The sequence below is a fragment of the Zosterops lateralis genome (genome assembly GCF_965231275.1).
Source record: "Zosterops lateralis genome assembly, chromosome: 1".
NCBI classification, from domain to species: Eukaryota; Metazoa; Chordata; class Aves; order Passeriformes; family Zosteropidae; genus Zosterops; species Zosterops lateralis.
The window spans coordinates 10797552-10818374 of NC_139762.1; the positions used below are offsets into that span (position 1 = coordinate 10797552).

At 38.0% G+C, this 20823-nt stretch overlaps 1 protein-coding gene across 3 annotated transcripts in view; it reads right to left on the reverse strand.

Annotated features, from left to right (window-relative positions):
- The window catches only part of ESYT2 (extended synaptotagmin 2), a 78483-nt gene that overhangs the window by 36387 nt on the left and 21273 nt on the right, over positions 1–20823 (reverse strand). For all 3 annotated transcript variants that reach the window (XM_083860465.1, XM_083860463.1, XM_083860464.1), the window contains exons 2-6: positions 11263–11304; positions 10536–10670; positions 8685–8761; positions 2893–2965; positions 2435–2524 (exon numbers count right to left, since the gene is read on the reverse strand). In XM_083860465.1, coding sequence (XP_083716591.1) covers positions 2435–2524; positions 2893–2965; positions 8685–8761; positions 10536–10670; positions 11263–11304 — 417 coding nt within the window. The remainder of the gene's footprint in view (positions 1–2434; positions 2525–2892; positions 2966–8684; positions 8762–10535; positions 10671–11262; positions 11305–20823) is intronic.

Genomic DNA, 20823 nt, shown 5'->3' on the forward strand with positions numbered 1-20823 from the left:
CTGTTTTCAGTTTCTTCTCTCAGACGCAAGTTGTCCTAGCTAAGCACTTTGCAGATGCATCACACTTAGAAAAAGAGTAGGCACAGGTACCATAATTAAAATCTACTGAAGAAGGCTCTGGGAGTACCAGAAGTGGAAGGTGGATACCTCCTTCCATAGCAAGATGCTGGTATGCAGAGCAGAGCCAGGAACTCCTTCTAAGGATTTCTGCTGTTGATTCTCCCTCCCTACCACTGTCAGCTTTCCTGTCTTGCCCCCAGAAGGCACCTCACAGAAGCATCTGCAGGAGGTACCCCAGGGCAGCAATCCAGACATACTGGATCAGGTCTTGGCTCTAGCACAGTGTGTGTCAGACTGGCTTCTGCAGAAGGACTGTACAAAAACAGAACTGAGACAGACAACCCAAATCACATCTAGATAATGGAGAAACGTTATTCCTGAAGGAAAAAAAAAAAGGCAACGCCTCTGTCTACACAGCTACACTTTTCTCCCTGCTCTTCTAAACCAGAATGTTTGCATTTAACTTGTTTATTGGATGGTCCCTGCAATGAGCTGGTGACTATACTGAGTATAGAAATTGTTTATGAGAGGATTAAACAGCAAAACGATATCAGAGAGTATGCTAACAATTACACAGTGCAAACCAGCGTAAGACAGGCATTCAATCCTTTCAGGGCCAAGCTTACTTTGTTAAGATAAACATGAAGATTAACAGTTGTCCTACACTCACTGCTCAGCCAGAGAGTAAAAATGAGGCGAAATTTAAGCAGACATCTCCTAGTTGTTTAGGCTCACTTCAAAATCTGTAGAAATCCAAATTTGGTTCATCCCAATGTACTTCCTCAACTATTTCCAAATAAGAGCAACAATGTTTTATCAGTTTTGTGTGAACTAATTCACTTCTACAAAAACACTGACTAAATCGAGCATAAAATATTTCCAAATTCTTGCATATTTTACTAAGATTTAGGTCTCCATTCCTTCTACCCAAGCAAACATGGTTTCTCTAGACAGATGAAATAAGCTACATAAATAACACAAGTGATGGAAGTTTTTTCTAGGCCATATATGAACACATTAAGATACATAAATACATACACTAAAACCAAACTTATATTTTCAACATGGTAGCAAAAAATTATCATCAGACATTTCTTCAAAGGAACTCCATCACAAGAATGGGATTTCTTTGAAGAAAGTAACAACATACCTCCTAAAGCTGTTGAAGAATTCACTCCCACCACCCAAGCCTAGATCAACTTTTCAAACTTTTCAGTTTCAGACTGCTGATGAAACCAAGATGATCAACTTGAGATGCTTCTAAGTGTCTAAACCAGTACACTTGTAATTTGCGAGTCTGAAACTGGTAAACCTTGACATGAGTTTTAATGTTTAATTAGAACATATTCTAGGAAAGCTTCCAATGGAAAATATACTTTCAAGTAAGAGATGGAAACAATTAATTTCTTTAAAGAAGTCTGTGGAGCATAAGAATTTGCACGTTGTTCACATTTTCTGTTAAGCTCTTACGGATACTTATTAAAAGCAGTACCAAACTTCAAATTGCTGAAATTGCCTCACACACACATTGACAACATCAAAGAATTTTCCACCAGCCAAATGCAATGTGTATTACGTTATCCTTTATATTTTTATTTAAAAAGTTCTGTTGAACTGCCATGCCTGAAACTGAAAGCATTTGAGGGCTGTCCTCTTGTTTACACATGCCAGTTTGGCTGTATCATTTTCATACCAGAAGGACCTTTTTGGCTCACCTTTGTTTCACTGTTATTCCTGCCCAAACATGCACTTTGGCCCAGCACATTTTCCAACTGAATTCTGTGACTTTCTCTCTGCTTTCCTCTTTTGCTACCATCATGATCACCTTGAATTCCAATTCCATCTCACTACGTGCTGTATCCACCCTCACACTTGGGTCACTGGTAAATATAATGAAAATTGCCCACTTGCTATCTAGGGCAACAACTTCACAGCAGGCAGGTAATTTCCCATTCTAATTCTAACACTAGTGCTAACATTAGCACTAGTTTTCTTAACAATTTTGCACTGATTTTAGGAAATTTTAAGTTAGATCATCTTACCTACAGAATGCCATGAGAACAGCAACAAAAGCTTTTTTACAACCAACCTAGATGGTCTCTATTGATCTTTCCTTACCCAGACCACTTGTAAGAAAAGTTTGACAGCTTTGACAAAACACACTTCCAAATTCCAAGATAATTATTCTCCATCTTGGTTCCTGCTAGCATTCATAAAATTTTTCCAGTGCTTAGCTGTCAAAGTTCAAGCAAACAGCAGTGATTTCCAAAACTCTTTCCTTTTGCTGCTCAATTCTCGCTCCAGCATTTTTTACCTACTCTCATCATCATTTAGCATTTGTAAAAAAAGTTGCAAGGGAGATAAAAGTGCTTACAGGTTTCCTAAGGAAAAAAAGGGATAGTGCTCCAATTAGGGGCATGTCTCCAATTAGTGGTTCCAGGATAACCCTCATGGTGCCATGGATCTGTGAAAGGGGAAGAAAAAAAAGACAATGAAATTGATTTTAGTCAAGTTTTAAATAAAATTTATTTGCTGTCAATGTTCACATTTTTAATTCATTAAATTCTTGCTTACAGATTATATATATAAATTTTTTTTTATATGTCATCCAAACACAAAAACCTTCATACAAGCACTTAAACAGCTTAACATACAAGCACTTAAAATTTCAGTCACGTTACTGAAGGTTTAATGCAGTATCAATACTATTCAAATAAGAAAAAATTAGTAAGCTACAAAACTACACAATTACTGTTGCTTTCTTATAGATTATTTCATCAGAAAATAGTGATTTAGTGATATGAAAATCTAAAGAAAAAAACTGAATTTCACCTGTATACTTTTCACACCAGCTCTGCAGAAGTATCTCTTGATCTCCAAATCAATTTCACAGTTTCCAACGAAACTAAACCAAAAAATAAAGTATACATTTCATTTTTATGGACTCCATTGCAATAAACTGTTCTGTTTTGCACTGTCATGACAACATAGTTTGTGTCTCAGTGCATGCACAAAAAATGCACGTTGAAATATTAGAACATAAAACAATGTCAGTTTGCTAAACCATCCCCTTCAAAACATCATCATCGCCATCAAATTCACTCAATTAAAATCTAGGTTTGCTACCATCTCCAGAAGGATGCATAATAGGAAACAAGCATGAGGCCCTGCTTTTGGGAAATAATGGATAGAGAATTCATACTCCATTTCAGGAAAGCTCTCCACAGATCTCATTGATTGTAAATGCACCCAAATCCACTCTCATCTAACATAATCATGAGAAGCACTAGACAGAGATGGTGGTTAGGCTAAAAATGAAACTTGTCTGAAATATTCATAGACTTGCAAAGCCAGTCGTATTTAGAATTTCAATAAGCAGGGCATGCTGAGCTGAATGATCTTCTAAGCAAGTTGTAAGCCAAAAACAGTTGAGCCCTTTCTGAAGGGAGAGAAGGCAGGAAGCAAATTAGAGAACATATTTAAAACTATGCAAAATTTTCCCTGAACAGTTCTTGCCTCCCATTTTTGGGGATGCAAGGTCAAGTGACTGAAATTTTCCAGATGCTGCCCTGTATTTCAGATTTGTCGAAGTTGGTAAAAAGAAGTCCCATCTATTTTGTCCATGCTACAGGGCTACACTATTATTCACACACAACTCAGGCTTGGACATTTAGCTGCTTTCCCTGAAGCTTCATGCAGGTCAAGCATGTACCCGCAGAACTGAGCAACACGTTTTTCCCCAAGAGCTGGCACTGCTGTGAGACACATTGGCTCTGAAAACAAATTTTGAGACTCAACAAGGAATTCAGGAAGAAAGCTTGAGACTCTGATTTAGCATGGAATTGGTCAATGATTCTAGAAAATGAGAGCTAAAAGCAAAACCCAACAGGTTGAATACCATGTTCCAAGTATGGAGAGATGAGCTCATGAGGACACTGGCTAAAACAGAGGCTGTAACAGAAGGACAAATGAAATCTGAAGAGTTTTCTGAACAGACTGCCCAGGTAAAGAAAATGGAAGAAGGAACCAAGTGGGATGGAGATGAGCCAGATTAAAGCCAGATGCTGCTGAAAGGAGGGGGAAATTGTTTCTTTTGCAGGGCATCCTGCTCCAGTTCCTGCAGCAGAGCCCAGCTTTCTGCACATCAGTTCCTTGGACCTGGCCTGTAGAGTGAAACACTGTTAGCTGTGTTTGGGAGTATGAAGCAACCTTATTACAAAAATGTTTGGGGAATTGTGAACAAAATGGAATTGTTCTCTTCATCAGCTGTTCTAGGCTCAATTCAATATAAAACAAATTACTCTTATAGTAAGAGCAGACCAGCAGGATTGCTGTTCCCATCCCTGAGCCTGACGGCCACGAAGTACTACCAAAAGAATAAAAAAGGTGAGAGCTGCTGCATTCCACAAATCCATTATCCAAATCATCTGTATCCTCCTCTGCTCTGTGTGTGGTGGTGCTGTCTTTGGGATTTCAGCAAATGCAAATCTGATCAACCCCTTACAGAGAAATAAACAATAGTACCAAAACTTTCCTGTAAACATCCATCACTGGAATTTATCTTTGACTATTCAAAAGACAACACTATGCAGGATCTTTTTTTGTTCAATGGCCAGTTTGGGGAACTGGAAGACAACAACATGATGGGGTCTATGTCAAAGGAAGGTGACAGTTGCTTTCCTTGGAAAGAATGTAGTGTGACTGTACAGTTTAAAAATAGGTATGTAACTTTTAATACACAATTTAAAGCTAAGTAATTTCTATTTTTAACCTATCTAACTATATATAGAGATAGTAGAGATATATATAAATACACTCCCACATATATATATATATATAATTGCATAACAACATGAGACAGAGAAGCAAGGTCAATTAAAACCTGCAACTGAAACCTCAATCTCAGCACTCTGCAGCATCAGAACTATTTGTGTTATGAAGACTGGGAAGCAATATGCTTGTTTGAAAATCCATAACAACATGATGACAAACTGAAGTAAAAATAGTAACAAACTGCATTTGAGGGGGACTAAGTCAACAACATTTAACTTTATAATAAAGCTAAATATGGTTTTATCCCCTAAGATATTTGGCTAGGTCCATTAACAGTCAATGCCTACACAATTCCACTGTAACATGCCATACAACTTGAAAACTCATTTAGTAAGCAAATTCTATACATTCAGATTATAATATCCCAGAAATATTTATGATTCCTTTAAGGTACAGAACACTTAGACAGATCACAGTTTAATGAGGACACTCTTGTAAGAATATTAACTGCAGTTGTACTGAATCAAAAGAGAAGCATGATGTGGTCATTGTAGGCCATGGAAGATACCCAGAAGAAAAAGAAGTAAAAAGGTTACAGCAAAAATACTTCCTCTATTACAGTGATATGTGGTTCTGTACACTGGACTATCTTAATTGTTTTTACAAAGTCTTTAGACCCTATTCTTACATCTGTCTTCTGCCACTATAATGTAGTGAGTCTCCCCATTCAAGTATTCCATATTTGAAAAAATCTGCCATGTGTTTCAATCTGCAGCCTAAAACTTACTCAGTGCATCAATTATTTTGTGTCATGAGAAGCTGAAAAAACTCAGGCTATTAACAACTACTTCTTCAACTTCTCAGTCTTTTTTGCTTTCTTTGCTACAGTTCATGTTTAAATTGACTAAGTTTATCTTGTTTTCTGTTGCTCCATAAGCTTTACCCAAGTATTTACTACATTCACTTTAGGAAATGTAAGATTTCTTTTTATTAACAATTTATTTAGATTTTTATCTTTATTTGCTCAAGTGGTTGAAATCCTTCCCTTGCTCGTATTTGTCATCAACAACTAGACTTTTAAACTGTAATGAGTTTTGATATTTTTTTAACATGAACTCCACAGTACGAGAAAGGCAAAGCATTCCGTCCACAAATATGGTCCTCAAACTGAACTTTTAAATACATTCTCCAGTGCCTGCTTTGTGGATTAGCTATTCAAGCTACTTAGACTGAAGTCCTTAATTGGATCCTGAGTGATGCACAAAACCTGTTCCAAAGAGTTCTGAAAACTACTCTGAAGCAATGATCATAATGCACTCAATATCCTTGCAGAAACAATAGAAACTAAACCAAAACAGACTCTTTTTGCAATTAAAATTAAAAGCAGACAAAAAAACCCCCACCCAAACTCAAAACTCTTAGAAGTTTTAGAGACACATTGAAACTACTTAAATGCACTATGGAAGATCCAAAGCAATGCACACACCCCACCACATACAGCTGACAGTAGAAAGGGCTAAAAGAAGCCACAATAGTGAAACCGCAGGATAAAAGGGGATTCTTAAAAGAATTAATGTACTTCAAACTGAAAAAAATATAAATAAAATCTTTCCTTCCTTCCCTCACCACACACCCCACAGGGCTTGGCTTCCTACAACTATTCTTATGAATGTTTAGAGAGCTTGTTTGAGAGGGCCTTCTCAACTGTATTTAGAGAATGGAGGGTTTATAGAAAGCTCCTAACTTGAAACTTAGAAATAAATTTAAGTTACAACAAACTAATTTAACCAGAAATTAAAAACTACAGGGATAAATACTCCAAAGGACGGACTTTTCTCCAGCAGTGAAATTGCTCTTTATAATCTTGCAAAACTGCAACATAATTTAGGGTTGGTATTTGTATTTAACTTTGTAGCCAAATGTACCAAGGGACACTTATTCTTCCTGTTAGGATTGAGACAATCCCAGTGATAAGACTCTCAGAGGATATATAAATCAAACTATTAAAAAGCAAACAACAACATCAAACAGTAACACCTGGTACAGGGGGCTGGGGCGGGGGGGGGGGGGTGTCTCTGTCTTAAACTTGCATAGAAAAAGCCTTTGAAAAAGAGCCCTTTCTGAATGAGGTGCCAAGGACAAGTCTTAAATATGAAAGAGGACTTCCTTTGATGATGGTTTTGTCTAAGCCTTAATTCCTAGAAGCAGTGATAGTCACTCCAGAGCTCTCGTTTCCATTTTCTTCCTGGAAGCCTGTGCCACCGGCAGCAGGGACAGGCTGTTGAGCTCAACAGGCACCCAGCTGACCCAGCACTGTTATTTTTACTTAAACCACACTTCAAGGAATTTATTTCAGCCTTTTAGACTGGATTCTATTGCAGCATCTACCACTTCTCTAAGTAGGCTGAAAGGTAATACAATGAGACATATGGGTAAAGATTTCCTTCAGGTCTTTGTAACAGGACATTATTCCTGAAATTTCTGTACAAACCTACTGGCCTTTTTACTTCTATCTATTTCATGAGGATGAGCAGAAATTTAAATAAATAAATACTACATTTACTCTGTCTTCCTATGAATAGTTCTGCCATAAAGGGAAGAAGCAATCTTGGAACAGAACTTCTCAAAAACAATTTCTATGGACTGTTTGGTCAGACAAGATTGTTGTCCTGAGGGCTTATCTCTGAAGAGGTGAGGCTGATCTCCCAGCTGCTGTCAAAAGTGACAACAAACAGAAAACTGAAGGAAGTTGCTCCATTGGGGCTAACACATTCATCCAGTGGAATAAGCTCTCAAGAGTAAATCCTGCTGCATTTGTCCAGCTACACCAATCCCCGATTTGAACAGCTGTGCTTTTCCTACAGGAATAAAGTGATTCAATTCCATAAAGAACGGGCTCTGCTCACAGATGTAGCCCCCACCTGCTCTGGAACCCAGGGAAGGAGACAGCAGCCTTTTCTCCTATCGCTCTGGGGCCTGCCCAGCTCTGCCAAAGCAGCAAAGGCTTCAGCATAGCTGAACTTTAGACAAATAATTCAAATTTAAGAATAACCACGTTCACATTTTGGAAGCGCCTCTGAAGCTGAGATGCCTGATGACCCTCCTGGCTGCTGCCAGGGAAGCAGTGAGGAACACAGAATGCTGCTCCTTGCTGGGCTGTCAATGACTGACAAATTTGGCCTTTCCATCCCCCACAAACAGGCAAAAGTAGCCACGGTAACACAGACTTATGATGGTCAATTATAAAAACATTGCTGGGTTCACTGACTGACCTTTCAAAAAACTCTGCAACTGCAGACTGTGTTGAGAATGACTTGGGTAAATATAGGGTAGACCTACTGAGAAGTCTATATAAAAGGGGTCATGATGAAATAGCAAAGAAACCTGAAGCAATGGAGCACAGTCATTCTGGCATTTTATAATACACAGATTTACTCTGGTAAAGTGAACATTAATTCTTCTGTAGCTACCATTATTATTTTCTAATACTATATTAACTAAAGAAATCTAAGTAACTGAGAAAAGCAAAAATCAAAAAATCTTAAACATCCTAAGACTTCAAAGTATTAATACATGAGGAAATAAGTCAAAAATAGTGCTTTATCTTTGGAAAATATTTTTTTTATTAACAAACTTTACTTCGATGATGAAACCACACAGAGTTGATAATTCATTTCCCTCAGATAAATGCTATTTACAGCATGCAGTTTCTTCCTCCATTCATACACAATTAGAACTAACTACATTTGCATAATGAAGCAATTCTCCTTTCAGGCCAAAATAACTGCCAAATCAAACAATGTGCAGATTATAAATCATGGACCTCATTGTAATACAGTAATAAAGTTTACCTGATTTGAAGATCCAAAATGATCTGCCTTTTGTCCACGTTTTCAGTGTACACTTTTACACCATTTATCCTCAGAGGCTGGAACAATGAAGGAAGTAAAAGTTGGACTCTTCTACAGAAGTACATTAAACTCTTAATTTTGAAATAAAAGTGAATATAAGCATGTTCATGCCTGAAGTTAAGAACTTACTATAAACACTAAAAGGTGTGAAGCAAGGCTATCAATTTAGTTCAAATTCTTATTTCAAAGGTAAAAATTACATTGCTGGAATCCAATTAACCACAATCCTTCCAGCAATTACACTGGGTAAAGACCATTAAACTTCAAGGTTCACAAAATATTTAATAATCATCAAGCTTTCCCTCCCCCCTGCATAAACACCTTATTTCTCTGTAGAGCTGGAAGTAAGTCTAACAATCCCAAAGCATTCTTTTCCATGTAACTAAACAACAAGCCAAATTTAGTTCACAAAAACACAGTTGCCTTAAGTGGAATTTAGTGAGAATGGATGGAAAAGAACCCGTAACTCCCATAAAAAGCTGTGTCAACTACTTTGTGCTGTCTTTCTAAATCATAGTGTTCACACGCTCCCCTCCTCTCTCCCTTCCTCATACAGAATTAACACATATCAATCACACACTCAGGTCTCAAACATTCATCAAACACTAGGCAGGAGAGGATGACTAACAACCTCCTTTTTGAGTTTTTCTTTTCCTGAAAGATTTTCCTATTTCCATTTACACCTTTTTGATAATTTATGTAAAATCAAAATCTCACTGCTGTGTTGGGGCTGTGTAGCTCAATCAACTCAACCAAGGCTGCAATATAAAGGAAGAATAGTTGTTTGTCATGTCCAAGGTTACTCAATCCAGCTGAAGAACCATAAAGAGGTCTGGGAGCTAATCTGAAACCTACTTAAAATTTGTATAGCTTAAAATGAATGCTACAGTCCATAATACAAATATATTTAAGGCAGGACAGAGGCCCTGTGTAAAAGGATTTACAATTTAAAAAAACAAACTCAACACACAAAAAGTGCAGTAAAGCATAATGAACTGTCACCTACATGAAATAGAGTCACAAAAAATAGGAAAAACAATTCCCCTCTATCACACCTGAAAATTAATTTCAGGTTTCCTAACATTTGAGGGTGTGTGGGGGTGCTGATTTTTAAATCCTTACTTGAAATTCCACTTATGACAAGCAATAGAATCATAAAAGACAACTTCAAACAAAAGCTGTTTAACTGCATCTCAAAGTAAAGTTCTGATTAATGCAGAGAAGATTAAGTAGTGCTGAACTTGCTGCAAGCAGAGAGAATCATTCTCAGCTTGCACTGGTCAAACAGGCTCTCCTGCAGGCATAAGACCCCTTCTTTCATGGGCTGGAACAGAAGACAAACATCTGTATGCCCTTGATACTGTGTTTTGTACAGTCCTTGAAAAGCCAAGCCAGAAGCCTTGTCATTGACTCCACACATAACATGATTAGAAGTGCATCTGTTACAAGAAAACTGCACTTGGATCATCTGGCAAAAGGATAATGGTCTCTGCTCACTTCATGTAAAGCATTGCATGAACAGTATTAAAATCACATTGCTGTGAGCTCTTCATGTGATCAGACATTATGTCATCTCCAAATTCTCAGTCAAGTTTCTGAAGCTTGGTCCCAGGAAATGCAATAAAGCCTCTGCTAAAAACCCAGACATTTTTATTTTCACGTTAAAACAGAAATCAGAATCAAGCTTACAACCAAGTGTCACAGAGAATCATTTCCGTGTAGATTTGAAGAGGCCACATGAAAATGTTATGTAAAACAGTGTCTCTTAACAAACCTTCACCAGACACTGACCTGATGACCAATATCAATCTTCGTAAAACTGAAGGTACTGAGGTGGTTGTTTGCTCCTCTTACTGCTGGTTCTATGGTTTCTCGGAAGAGTTTCTCAATGAATTGACAAATAAAAGGCCACATCTGTTTTACAGTCTAAAGAGGAAAAAAAAGATTCATGGAAGTACAGTTCTTAAATACATGAATAAGTCATAAATGTAAAAAAAATCAGAACTTCACTGCATCTGAATTCTCTATCTGAAAATTCTATACTGCTTTTCTTTCTTACTACTTTCCAATTAAACCATGTTCTTCTATGCTCTTTGAATGAAAGATATTTTTTAAAAAGTAAGCTACATAGATTTATATCTTAAATTATCACACACACAAAAACCAAAACTGCAAATTTCATTTATTTTTAGATTGTAGGTCAGGAACCTACAGTAACTGGAAAGTATCCCAGACAAGTAGAAAATTAAAGATTGTGTTTACAGCTGCTATGAGTTCCACACAATTATAGCTGTCATTACGGTAATGCCATTTTAAATCATTCATAAAACTCGTAATTTCAAGAGCATGAAACTAAATTTAATCTTTCTTGTGACTAAATGGATCAACAACCAAAGACTTCAAGCGTATAAAGCATAAAGTTAAAACTACTCCATTCTCAGATTCTTGCCTCACCTTCCATTTTAATCTCAGCTTTCCCTCCTGCCCCTTCTCATTTGGGAGTAATACTTCTCCTTACCTTGTTGAGCCATTCTGCTCTCTCTGTGTCTGGAAAATGCACCTAAAAACCAAAACAAACACAAACCAAAAAATTAATACAAATACAAAATACTTTTTAGTTAATTGTGTCCAGTCATTTTTAATACCAGAAAGTTTAGAGATCTCCCTAGACAGTGGGCAACATATTGAGCAGTTAACATTCTTGACATTAAAGAGAACTAAAATACAAGCAAATTAAAATACAAACTCATTTCTGAACTACATAAAATATGCTTGGACTTGTTTCTAATAGTAGCATCTGGAATAAAGTATTGCTGTACAGTATGGACAACCTAAAAAACCAGCATAACACAGCTTGTGTCACCCAATATTAACACGACACATGACTGTCAGAGGTCCCAACTGCACTTCTACTTCCTTTCATTCACGCCCAATCTTTTTCAATGTCAATAAATCACGGCTATAAATATTTGATCAGTTAAGTTGAGGCTCAGGAATATGGATTTAGGTTCAGCCAAAAGCCCTTTGAAAGGCATTTCTTGTGATTTCTTTTCTTAAACAATAGCAGAAACCAGTAAGAGACAGTTTATACACAGGGCAGAAAGTGCCTATGGCAACAGGAAAACATCAATTAAATGCTGGAAGAACAGACACAGTTTTCCAGACACAGGAGAGCCCAGTTAGTAGCTTTACCTTTTACAAACACATGCACACAAAAAAACCCCCAACCAAACATCACCACCAAACAAAAATAAAGCCCTGAAGAAGAAGAGCTAACAACAATTTCTGTAGAAACTCACAGGCTGTAGAACAAGATGCAGATCACACTTCCCAAGCACAAAGAGCCTTTGAACACACTAAAAAACCGTGACCTACATATAGTGACTTTGGTGAAGCAATGTCTCTACCAAATTGTAAAGCCTTAATCTCTTCACAGCATAACAGACTGTACCACTGCCTTCAACAGCAGTTATTTTTATTATGCATATCCCAGATGTGAACAGTCAAAGACCTACTCTTTAAACTGTAATTTCAACAACATGAATTTGAAAGCAAGCTCCATTAATGATTTTTTTCCAGTTCTATTCACTTCTTGCATTAACAATCAGCACTAGCATATTCTTCATATCCTCAACCTACCCTCAGGGCAGTCCTTGATTTCATCTAATCCCCCAAATTTTTGCTATACAGTTTTTGCTATGCTGCCCTCCAGCAGCATAATCAGTAGTGCCACAGTTATCTCTCCAGTCTGTTTCTTTTTCAACAATCCCAGGTCAATAACAAAGGTAAGCCTCATGTTTCTACTGATTCTTAAAGAATTACAAATGCTGCTGTCTTCAACTATCAAGAAAGGCTCTTAGCATCTTTTTCAAGTAAATCACCAATCTCTCAAAAGCATTAAAAGTGGTGCAAAAATGTCCAGTGATGTTTGACTGTGAGAAAAAACAGTCACCATCATTTATTTTACTAAAAGAACCAAATTATTAATAATCGATGGAACTATTTGAGAGCCATGTTATTTTATTTATTTAGAATTAATTTCCTAGAAAGTTATGGTGGGCATAATGTCAGCACGCTGCACTTAGAGGGTTGGAGGTGGTGTCCACTTTTTGAAGACAAAAAATATTTGTTTTTTACCTTTGCAACACAAGCAGTTATAAGTAAATGAACTTACAGCTGAACAGAGCTTACACTCAGTTTTTGTCTTGCAGAGTTCTCAAGTTGCTCCCAATAGTCAAAAAGTTAAAGGAACAGAAAGAATGAACACTGTTAACCCCAACACTAATAAATAACATTTTGATCTTCCCTCTACAATATTTGCCTTCTGAATCTGCAAACAGAAAAAGTGCCAATTCTCCATAATGACTTATGCATGATGTTGGATCAACATTTCATTCTGATTTGCTTAGGAGAGCAATCAGTGATGTTCAGTCTCACAGGGTGAGAGCTGCAGAGCTGTTCCACATAGAGGAATCAACATAATCCAAGAGGGAACAGTCAATAACCTGCTACACCACTTAGACAAGCACAAGCCTCTGTGGCTGGAAGGATCCACCCAGTGGTACTGGGGCAGCTGGCAGAAGTGCTCACAGAGCCACTTCCCCATCATTTACCAGCACTCCTGGCTAACTGGGGAGGTCCCAGGTAACTGGAGGTCAGCAAATGTAACCCCATCCACAAGGGCCTGGGGAACTACAGGCCTGTCACTCTGACCTGGGCGCCAGCAAAGGTTGTGGAGCTGATCTGTTATGACAGTGTGACACACTCAGTGGACGAGGCTGCCGATGTGCTGACCTAGACTTTAGTGAAGCCTTTGCAACTTCTTCACACAGCATTCTCCTGCAGAAACTGGCTGCTCATGGTTTGGACAGGCGTTCAATTAGCTGGGTAAAAAACTGGCTGGATGGCCATGCCCAGAGAGTGGTGGGGAATGGAGTTACATCCATGCCTGTAACTCTGGGCTGTCACAAGTGTGTTCCCCAGGGCTCAGTGCTGGGGACACTCCTGTTTACCAATGACCCGTATGAAGGGATCAACAGCACTCTCAGTCAATTTGCACCAAGTTGGATGGTAGTGTTGATCTGCTGGAGGGCAGGAAGGGTCTGCAGAGGGATCTGGACAGGCTGGACTGATGGACCAAGGCCAGTGGTCTGAGGTTCAACAAGGCCAAGTGCTGGGCCCTGCACTTGTATCACAACCCCAGGCAGTGCTACAGGCTGGGGACAGAGTGGCTGTAAAGTGGCCCTGCAGGGAAGGACCTGCAACAGCAGCTGAACATGAGCCAGGTGTGTGCCCAGGTGGCCAAGAAAGCCAAAGGCATCCTGGTCTGTATAAGAAATGGCCAGCAGGACCAGGGCAGTGATTGTCCCCCTGTTCTGGGCACTGGTGAGGCTGCACTTCTAATCCTGGATATTATTTTGGGCTCCTCACTACGAGAAAGACATTGATGTGCTGGAGCGTGTCCAGAGAAGGGCCAACAGAGCTGGTGCAGGGTCTGGAGCACAAGTCTTAGCTGGAGCACTTGATGGAGATGGGGTTCTTTAGCCTGGAGAAAAGGAAACTCAGAGGAGACCTTATTGCTCCCTACAATTACCTGAAAGGAGGTTGTAGCCAGATGAGAGTTGCTCTTTTCTCCCATGTGAAAAAGAGGGTAAGAGGAAATAGCCTCAAGTTGCACCAGGAAGGTTTAGAATATATATAAGAAATTTTTTTTCATGGAAAGAAAGAGTTGTTAAGCATTGGAACAGGCTCCCTAAGGAAGTGGTAGAGTCACCAGTGCTGGATGTATTAAAAAAACCTTGCAGCTGTAGCATTTAGGGACATATTTTAGTGGTGGATCTGGCAGTGTCAGATTAATAGCTGGATTTGATGATCTTAGAGGTCTTTTCCTAAATTCTACAATTCTACAGCCATTGCAATAAACAGCAACAGAATAAAATAAAATAGAAACAACAAATTAAACATGCAGGTGAGGAACGGAAAATTCATGAAAATACCAAAAGCAAACCTGTCTGCTGTGAGTAATGCAAGATACAACAGTTGTCATGTTTACAACTGATTTTTAGTCTTCTGTACAAGTATCCAGTTGACATTCAACAGAAGAGACACACTAGACTTGAGAGAGGCTTCCCGCTCTAAATATAACCTCAGCCCAGATGAAATTCACCTTCCTCCAAAGGGTGATCCAACTTCCCAGACTCAGAGTCTGAAAGCACAGGCCACATTCCCTGCACAATGCACACAGCTGACCTCCAGTACACCTCTGTGGAATGAGGAAAAGAGGAAGCATCTCTCTGGCACCTATCAAGTACTCCTCATGTTCAGTCCCAAATTATGGAGAAACATGAGATAGGTTGGGGAATAAACAATTGAGGCCACAGATACTCAAATCTACCCATATATGCTAATTTATTGATTTTTGATTTTATCTACTGTACGGTCTTAATAATAAGACCTTGCTTTACAGGATATGACTCTTTATTTTTCCACAGATCTAGTAACTGTCCTTTAGTGTTTCACACCTATCCTGCTCCTACAGTTACATGAGTTGGCACTAAGCCTGCTCCTCACTTATGTAAGCCTAGTTTACTCCTGTAGTTGCATGTGATAACAGGCAACAAATAATACAGTATCTTCTGTTCCCGTCTCTCATCCATTTTCCATTCTTGCTTTTCTGCTTGCTCACTCCCATTTTAATATAATTCAGTTTGGTGTCTATTCTGACAGCCAAAACAGAGAAGAGATAACCTTATATTTTCAAGACTCTGAAATTTTCAGTCAAGCCAGCCTTAAATCAAAAGCTGAGATTTTCTAAGTCTTTAACGCTCCAAACCCATGTTGGCTGAAAACAAAGAATAAAATATTTATCCATCTACTAATCCCATTTATTTTTAGCCTGCTACATGGAGACCCCAATACTAGTGGCAAAATTACGTTTTGCTTTAAGAGTTTTTGACTTCAAATACAATCTGATGCACAGACAACAGGAGAAAGCCCGAGGGATGGAAGCTGGTACTCTGAATCACTCAGGACTGACACAACAACACTGAAGGAACTGCACAAACATTTTTATGGCCAGAAGCAAGAATCAGACTAACTGATGTGCAAAATCTGTTAATCCTTGTATAAAAATCTATTGACAAGCATGACAGAAAGAGACAGAAGTCAAGATTTCAGCTAAGACAGTTAATGACTAAAAGCATTTTCCTCTTGGCTTCTGTTAGTTAGTGAATTGCTCATGCAAGGTTTGGCAACTACTCTGTCATTTCCACCACTTGCTGTAGTAATTTATTATTCAAAGCAAAGTATAATGAGAGAATTGTTGCAAGAAATGCCCTAACAACCATGTTCAACACCAAAAACATAATAATATTACATGTTCCAGAAAGTTCTATTATTAAATGTTACCTTGCAAAATACTTGGAAGTGCTCAAAATATGTGTTTCTGCACATTAAAAAGACATTATTTGGCTTTCTCACAAAACTGCTTGTGCTTAGCTCTAAACAACTTTGACATTTACTTTCTGTTTCTGATCCTGCACTTTCAAAAACTCAATTCAGAACACAGTATTTTTTGTAATGATCAATAAAATACCAGAAAGAGCTCAAGGAATGCAGTTCCTTGTTCTGTCCTGGAAGACAATAAAAGAAAAAAGGGACAAAAGAAAACCACTTACAATAAGAGTAACAGTAGAAACGTTTCTTACCCACAATTATTTTGTTTTTCAAACTCTCTATATACACTCTTCATATTGGCTAAATTGACTCAGTTTTCTGGCCAGACTATCATCTGCATCTTTCCAAGGAAACAAGGCTAGACAGAGAACAATAACTATTACACTCAAATGCCATGGACTAAGGATTGGTGGGAAATTTTGAAAAGTCAAATAGCAATCAGCAAATAACAAGAGGTTCAAAGTGCAAATAATAACATTAATGTCTTAAATATAACTCTTCATAAAGGAAGGTTCTACATAAATGTCTCTAAAAGCAAGTATTGACAAGAAATTCAGAAGGAAAGGTATTACAATACCCTTCTGTAAGTAATGTTGAATTGCTCTCAACACAAGTCACAGGTACTAATAATCTACTTTAAAATATAAACTGCATAACAGCTCTTACTATTTACTGCCTCACTGTAAAACATTTTTCTTTAAAAAAATTATCTATGAAAGCTTTCTCCATCCTTAAAGATATTTATCAAACAACCCTTGTTAAAATTAACATTTATTTGATGATTATGATTAACACATAAACCCCAAGTATTATCTACATAACTCCAAGAAAAAAAAACAAACACCTACACTGAAAGTACAAAACTACAGGTATTGACCAGAGCACTCCAAAACCTGAAAACTTAATTAGCTACAAACCAACCAGTTTCTCATGAATTGTGTATTACAGCAACAGAAGAAATTGAAGCAATAAAAGCCGATTAGATTTAAAGGAGGGAAAAAAAAGCCCCAACCCAAAACCAAAAAACAACAACAAGAATAACAACAAAGCCCCAAACCCAAACAAAACTCCCCAAAATTTTGAGTTTCTTCCCATTTTACTTTCAAAGACTAAAGGTAAGAATTCCAATGCTCTCAAGCACATGGTGTGATTCTTGGGATGTCCTGCCTAGGGCCAGGAGTTGGACTCAACAATCCTGATGAGTAACTTCCAACTCAGAATATTCTGCATTAAAAATAATGTATTACCATAGCTATGTTTAACAGATACTTATCTGAGTTAGCATTACTTCACTTATGCTTAGTTCCTTCCATTTGCACTGATTATTTGTTGCTCCAAATGTAAATCTTAAAGAAACTATACCAGCCACTTTAAGGTCACACAATATAACCAAGTTCCTTGATATACAATGCAGCAAAGTATTCTTAAGCAGTTTTCCAGCTATTTCTCAAATACCTCTTCTATTAGATACCAATCCCTTCTGCTGCTTTTGGAAAGCTAAAATTACATATAAAAATCTTCCTCTCTATCAAAAGCGCATTTGTCTGGTTTAAATGTAAAAATACATAAGGATATTACAGTAAGTTTTCATAGTCTCTTTGTGCATAATCAGTAGATAGGGAGACCATAGCACAGAAAGAAATTTAGGACAGAAGCCCAAATTAGGTGCTCTAATACCTTCTGAATGTACAGCATAAGCAGTTATTTAACAATTAAGCCTAAAGCCAGTGTTGTGGCAAAAAACCAAAACACACTAAAATTAAATTATCCGTTGAATTATAGCTGACAGTTTGTCTAAACTCAGTGCACTTGTAACTCAAAAAGGCCATAGAAAGTTACTAAAGGAAGAAGCCCAGCATGGATAGAATAAATCGTGTCATATAGTGATATTCAAGCTCAATTTAACAGCTATTCACTCCAGTGTTTTCCAGTTGGTAAAGCAGGCTGGCCTAAGGACATTTTAGGTAAAACCGAGCTGAGCAGGGCTAATAGCTTAATCCCATGTATTCCAGCCAGCAATCCCTGCTCACTCTCTGAAGCAACAAGGAGCAGCACTAGGTAAACTGTTTGTTCCTTTCCATGGAGGAGCTGATCCAGAGTCTTCTGCTACTTGACACAACCTGAAGAGGCTTTTCCTCAAATGCAGACTGAAGGGATGGCCACTCCTTTCTGACAGGAGCTAAACAAGGGGGGCTGTGAGGGAAAGCAGAGCAGCCAGGCTCTGCCACTTCAGTAATTCAGGGTTAACGAGCAATTTTCCTAACTTCTATCAATACCAGAAATACCCTGGCTCTCTCCACTTCTGAATAACAAGAAAATCCCACAAAATATTTACTGTTGATGAACTACAGGATTCAGGATTTCTAAAAGAAAAGGTTAAACGCTAATAAGTGAGGGTAACTTAAAAATCCTCAGGCCCTTGTTACTAAACTAACAATCAACTTCTATTTCCATTACTTCTGGTAATCTGAGTCAGTTTCTGTTTAGCATGCCTTGGGATGGATTTTGTGTTTGTAGTTTTAAATATATTAAAATGATTAGCCTTTGCACAGCAAAACTCATGCTCAGGACTACAAATGCAGTGTGTCTGCAGCATGAGAATTAAGCCAGGACTCATGAAACAGTTTCCCTGAGAATTATTACAGATAAGCTGCATGTGCCACATTTTTCAACAGAAACATCTGGAAGGTCCAGCAGCAGCCTGAATATAGAAAATAAGTTTTGTTAAACACTATTTATGTCCATAGGGTACTTCACAGAATAAACGTTAGAAAGATCCATATAAATCAGCATCAACTAACCTAGAAGTGTTATAAAATAAGCAGTACAGGTTTTGACAATAATTGCCCATAAACAAACAATGTTTTAAAAAAATCAAACATCATAGAATTAGGAGTAGGGGAAAAAACAAAACTACCCCACTCCACACAGTGTACACAGACACAGAGTAAGGTACTGAGATAAAGTAGGTGGGAAGAAAGGGGCTTAGAATTTCTGTCATGGCTCTGTGATCATGACAAATGCTCAAAGTAAAATGGAAATATTGGAAAAAGTGGAAACATACTTAAATGAAAGAAACAGCTGTAATACCAAGCAAGGTTAAGGACTGTATTTATTTATAAACTGGAACATAAGTCATTTAAGTGTTTGGACAACACACTGGAAAACAAAATAAACCTTTATGAAAGAAGCAATTACATGCCCTTTGAGTCAGATTTGCACCTACAAGACAAGAGTGGCTGCAGAAACACATACTTGGTACCCCACCAAATGTTCCCAAAACACTCTAGCAGCACAAACACTGCCATCCCACGTGAGCTGCCTCTATCAGTTCAAGTCCTGTGAGGTGCCACAACAAATTACAGACAGCTGCTGTTCAGCACGAGTTTTCCAGGGTGATCTCTGTACTCCCCACTATCCTGAGCTATCTGCTTCAGTTACTGTGAGCCATTAGGGTGAAAAGTAATTTCTTCAAACACACAGCAATTAAAGACAAAACAAGCTGGTGCTTGGAGAATTTTAAACAAACAGCTTTTCAACACCTCCAGGGTTGAATGCGAACACAGGAAAGCAACCACAATGGAATTCACACACCTCAAGTAATAAAACTGACATTTTTAAAAGGTATAGAAAGTTTAATTTCCTTGTAACCTTCTGTTACCTCTGTTCCACTTTGCTTTCTCAAAGGTCTAAAGAAAAGCCTACCATACTGAGCAGTTCAAACCTGGAATAAACAGCAGTTCACATACACAGTACATTTCAGCATCCTGGTATGGCCCGAAGGACATTATTTCCTAATATATATTCATAAGTACCATATCTGGGAGACAAGGAAAACAACCAGCAGCACATAGGCTGTGTCTGTAAAGTCAGGCTAAACTAGCATAAACCAGACCTTCCTAAAATGCTGCCAAGAGCCACCACTACCTATACACACACCCTTTGAACCTCTCTAGAATCCAAACTCCATGGAGGGATGCCATATCCAACCTTTCTGCTGTGCTAAAATAAAGCCTACCATTAATTCAAACTATAAAATGCCTTTTTTACCTTTTACCAATAACCATAAACGTATCTAAATTTCTCATTTAAATACTACAAAAAGGTTACTTTGCTAAGATTATTTTTTAAAATGTCTTATATATTACATACATAAACATGACTGTAATTGGGAAAGTTGTCCCTCTGTTTTCCTTCTTGCTACAGAATTCATTGGAACAGAATTCAGAAAATTACCAACCCTCCATTTTTTGCTAGCAGCCCACCAAAAGCCTGATCAGTTTACAGTTTTGGCAGCTGAGGATTCAGAATCCATCCTTGTGCAGCCCTGCAACACCACCAGAATATTCTCACCTGGATATTCTCCCCATTTTCTATGGCAAACAATGTCTTTGGCAATGCAAAATAATGCCGTATTTGCAAAAGATAAACCCTGCCTAAAAAGAGGCTCCAGAGTTCTGATATGACTGAAAAAGCAGCTCAGAACTAAGTCCTGCAATTCAGAAGTGAAGAATGCTGAGCCATTTCAAAGCACAGCAGCTTCATTTTTTTATGCACATCTTTCACTTCAACATCTATTAAATATGCTTCACTCACAGTGGCAGTGTGACTTGTCAAAAGCTGC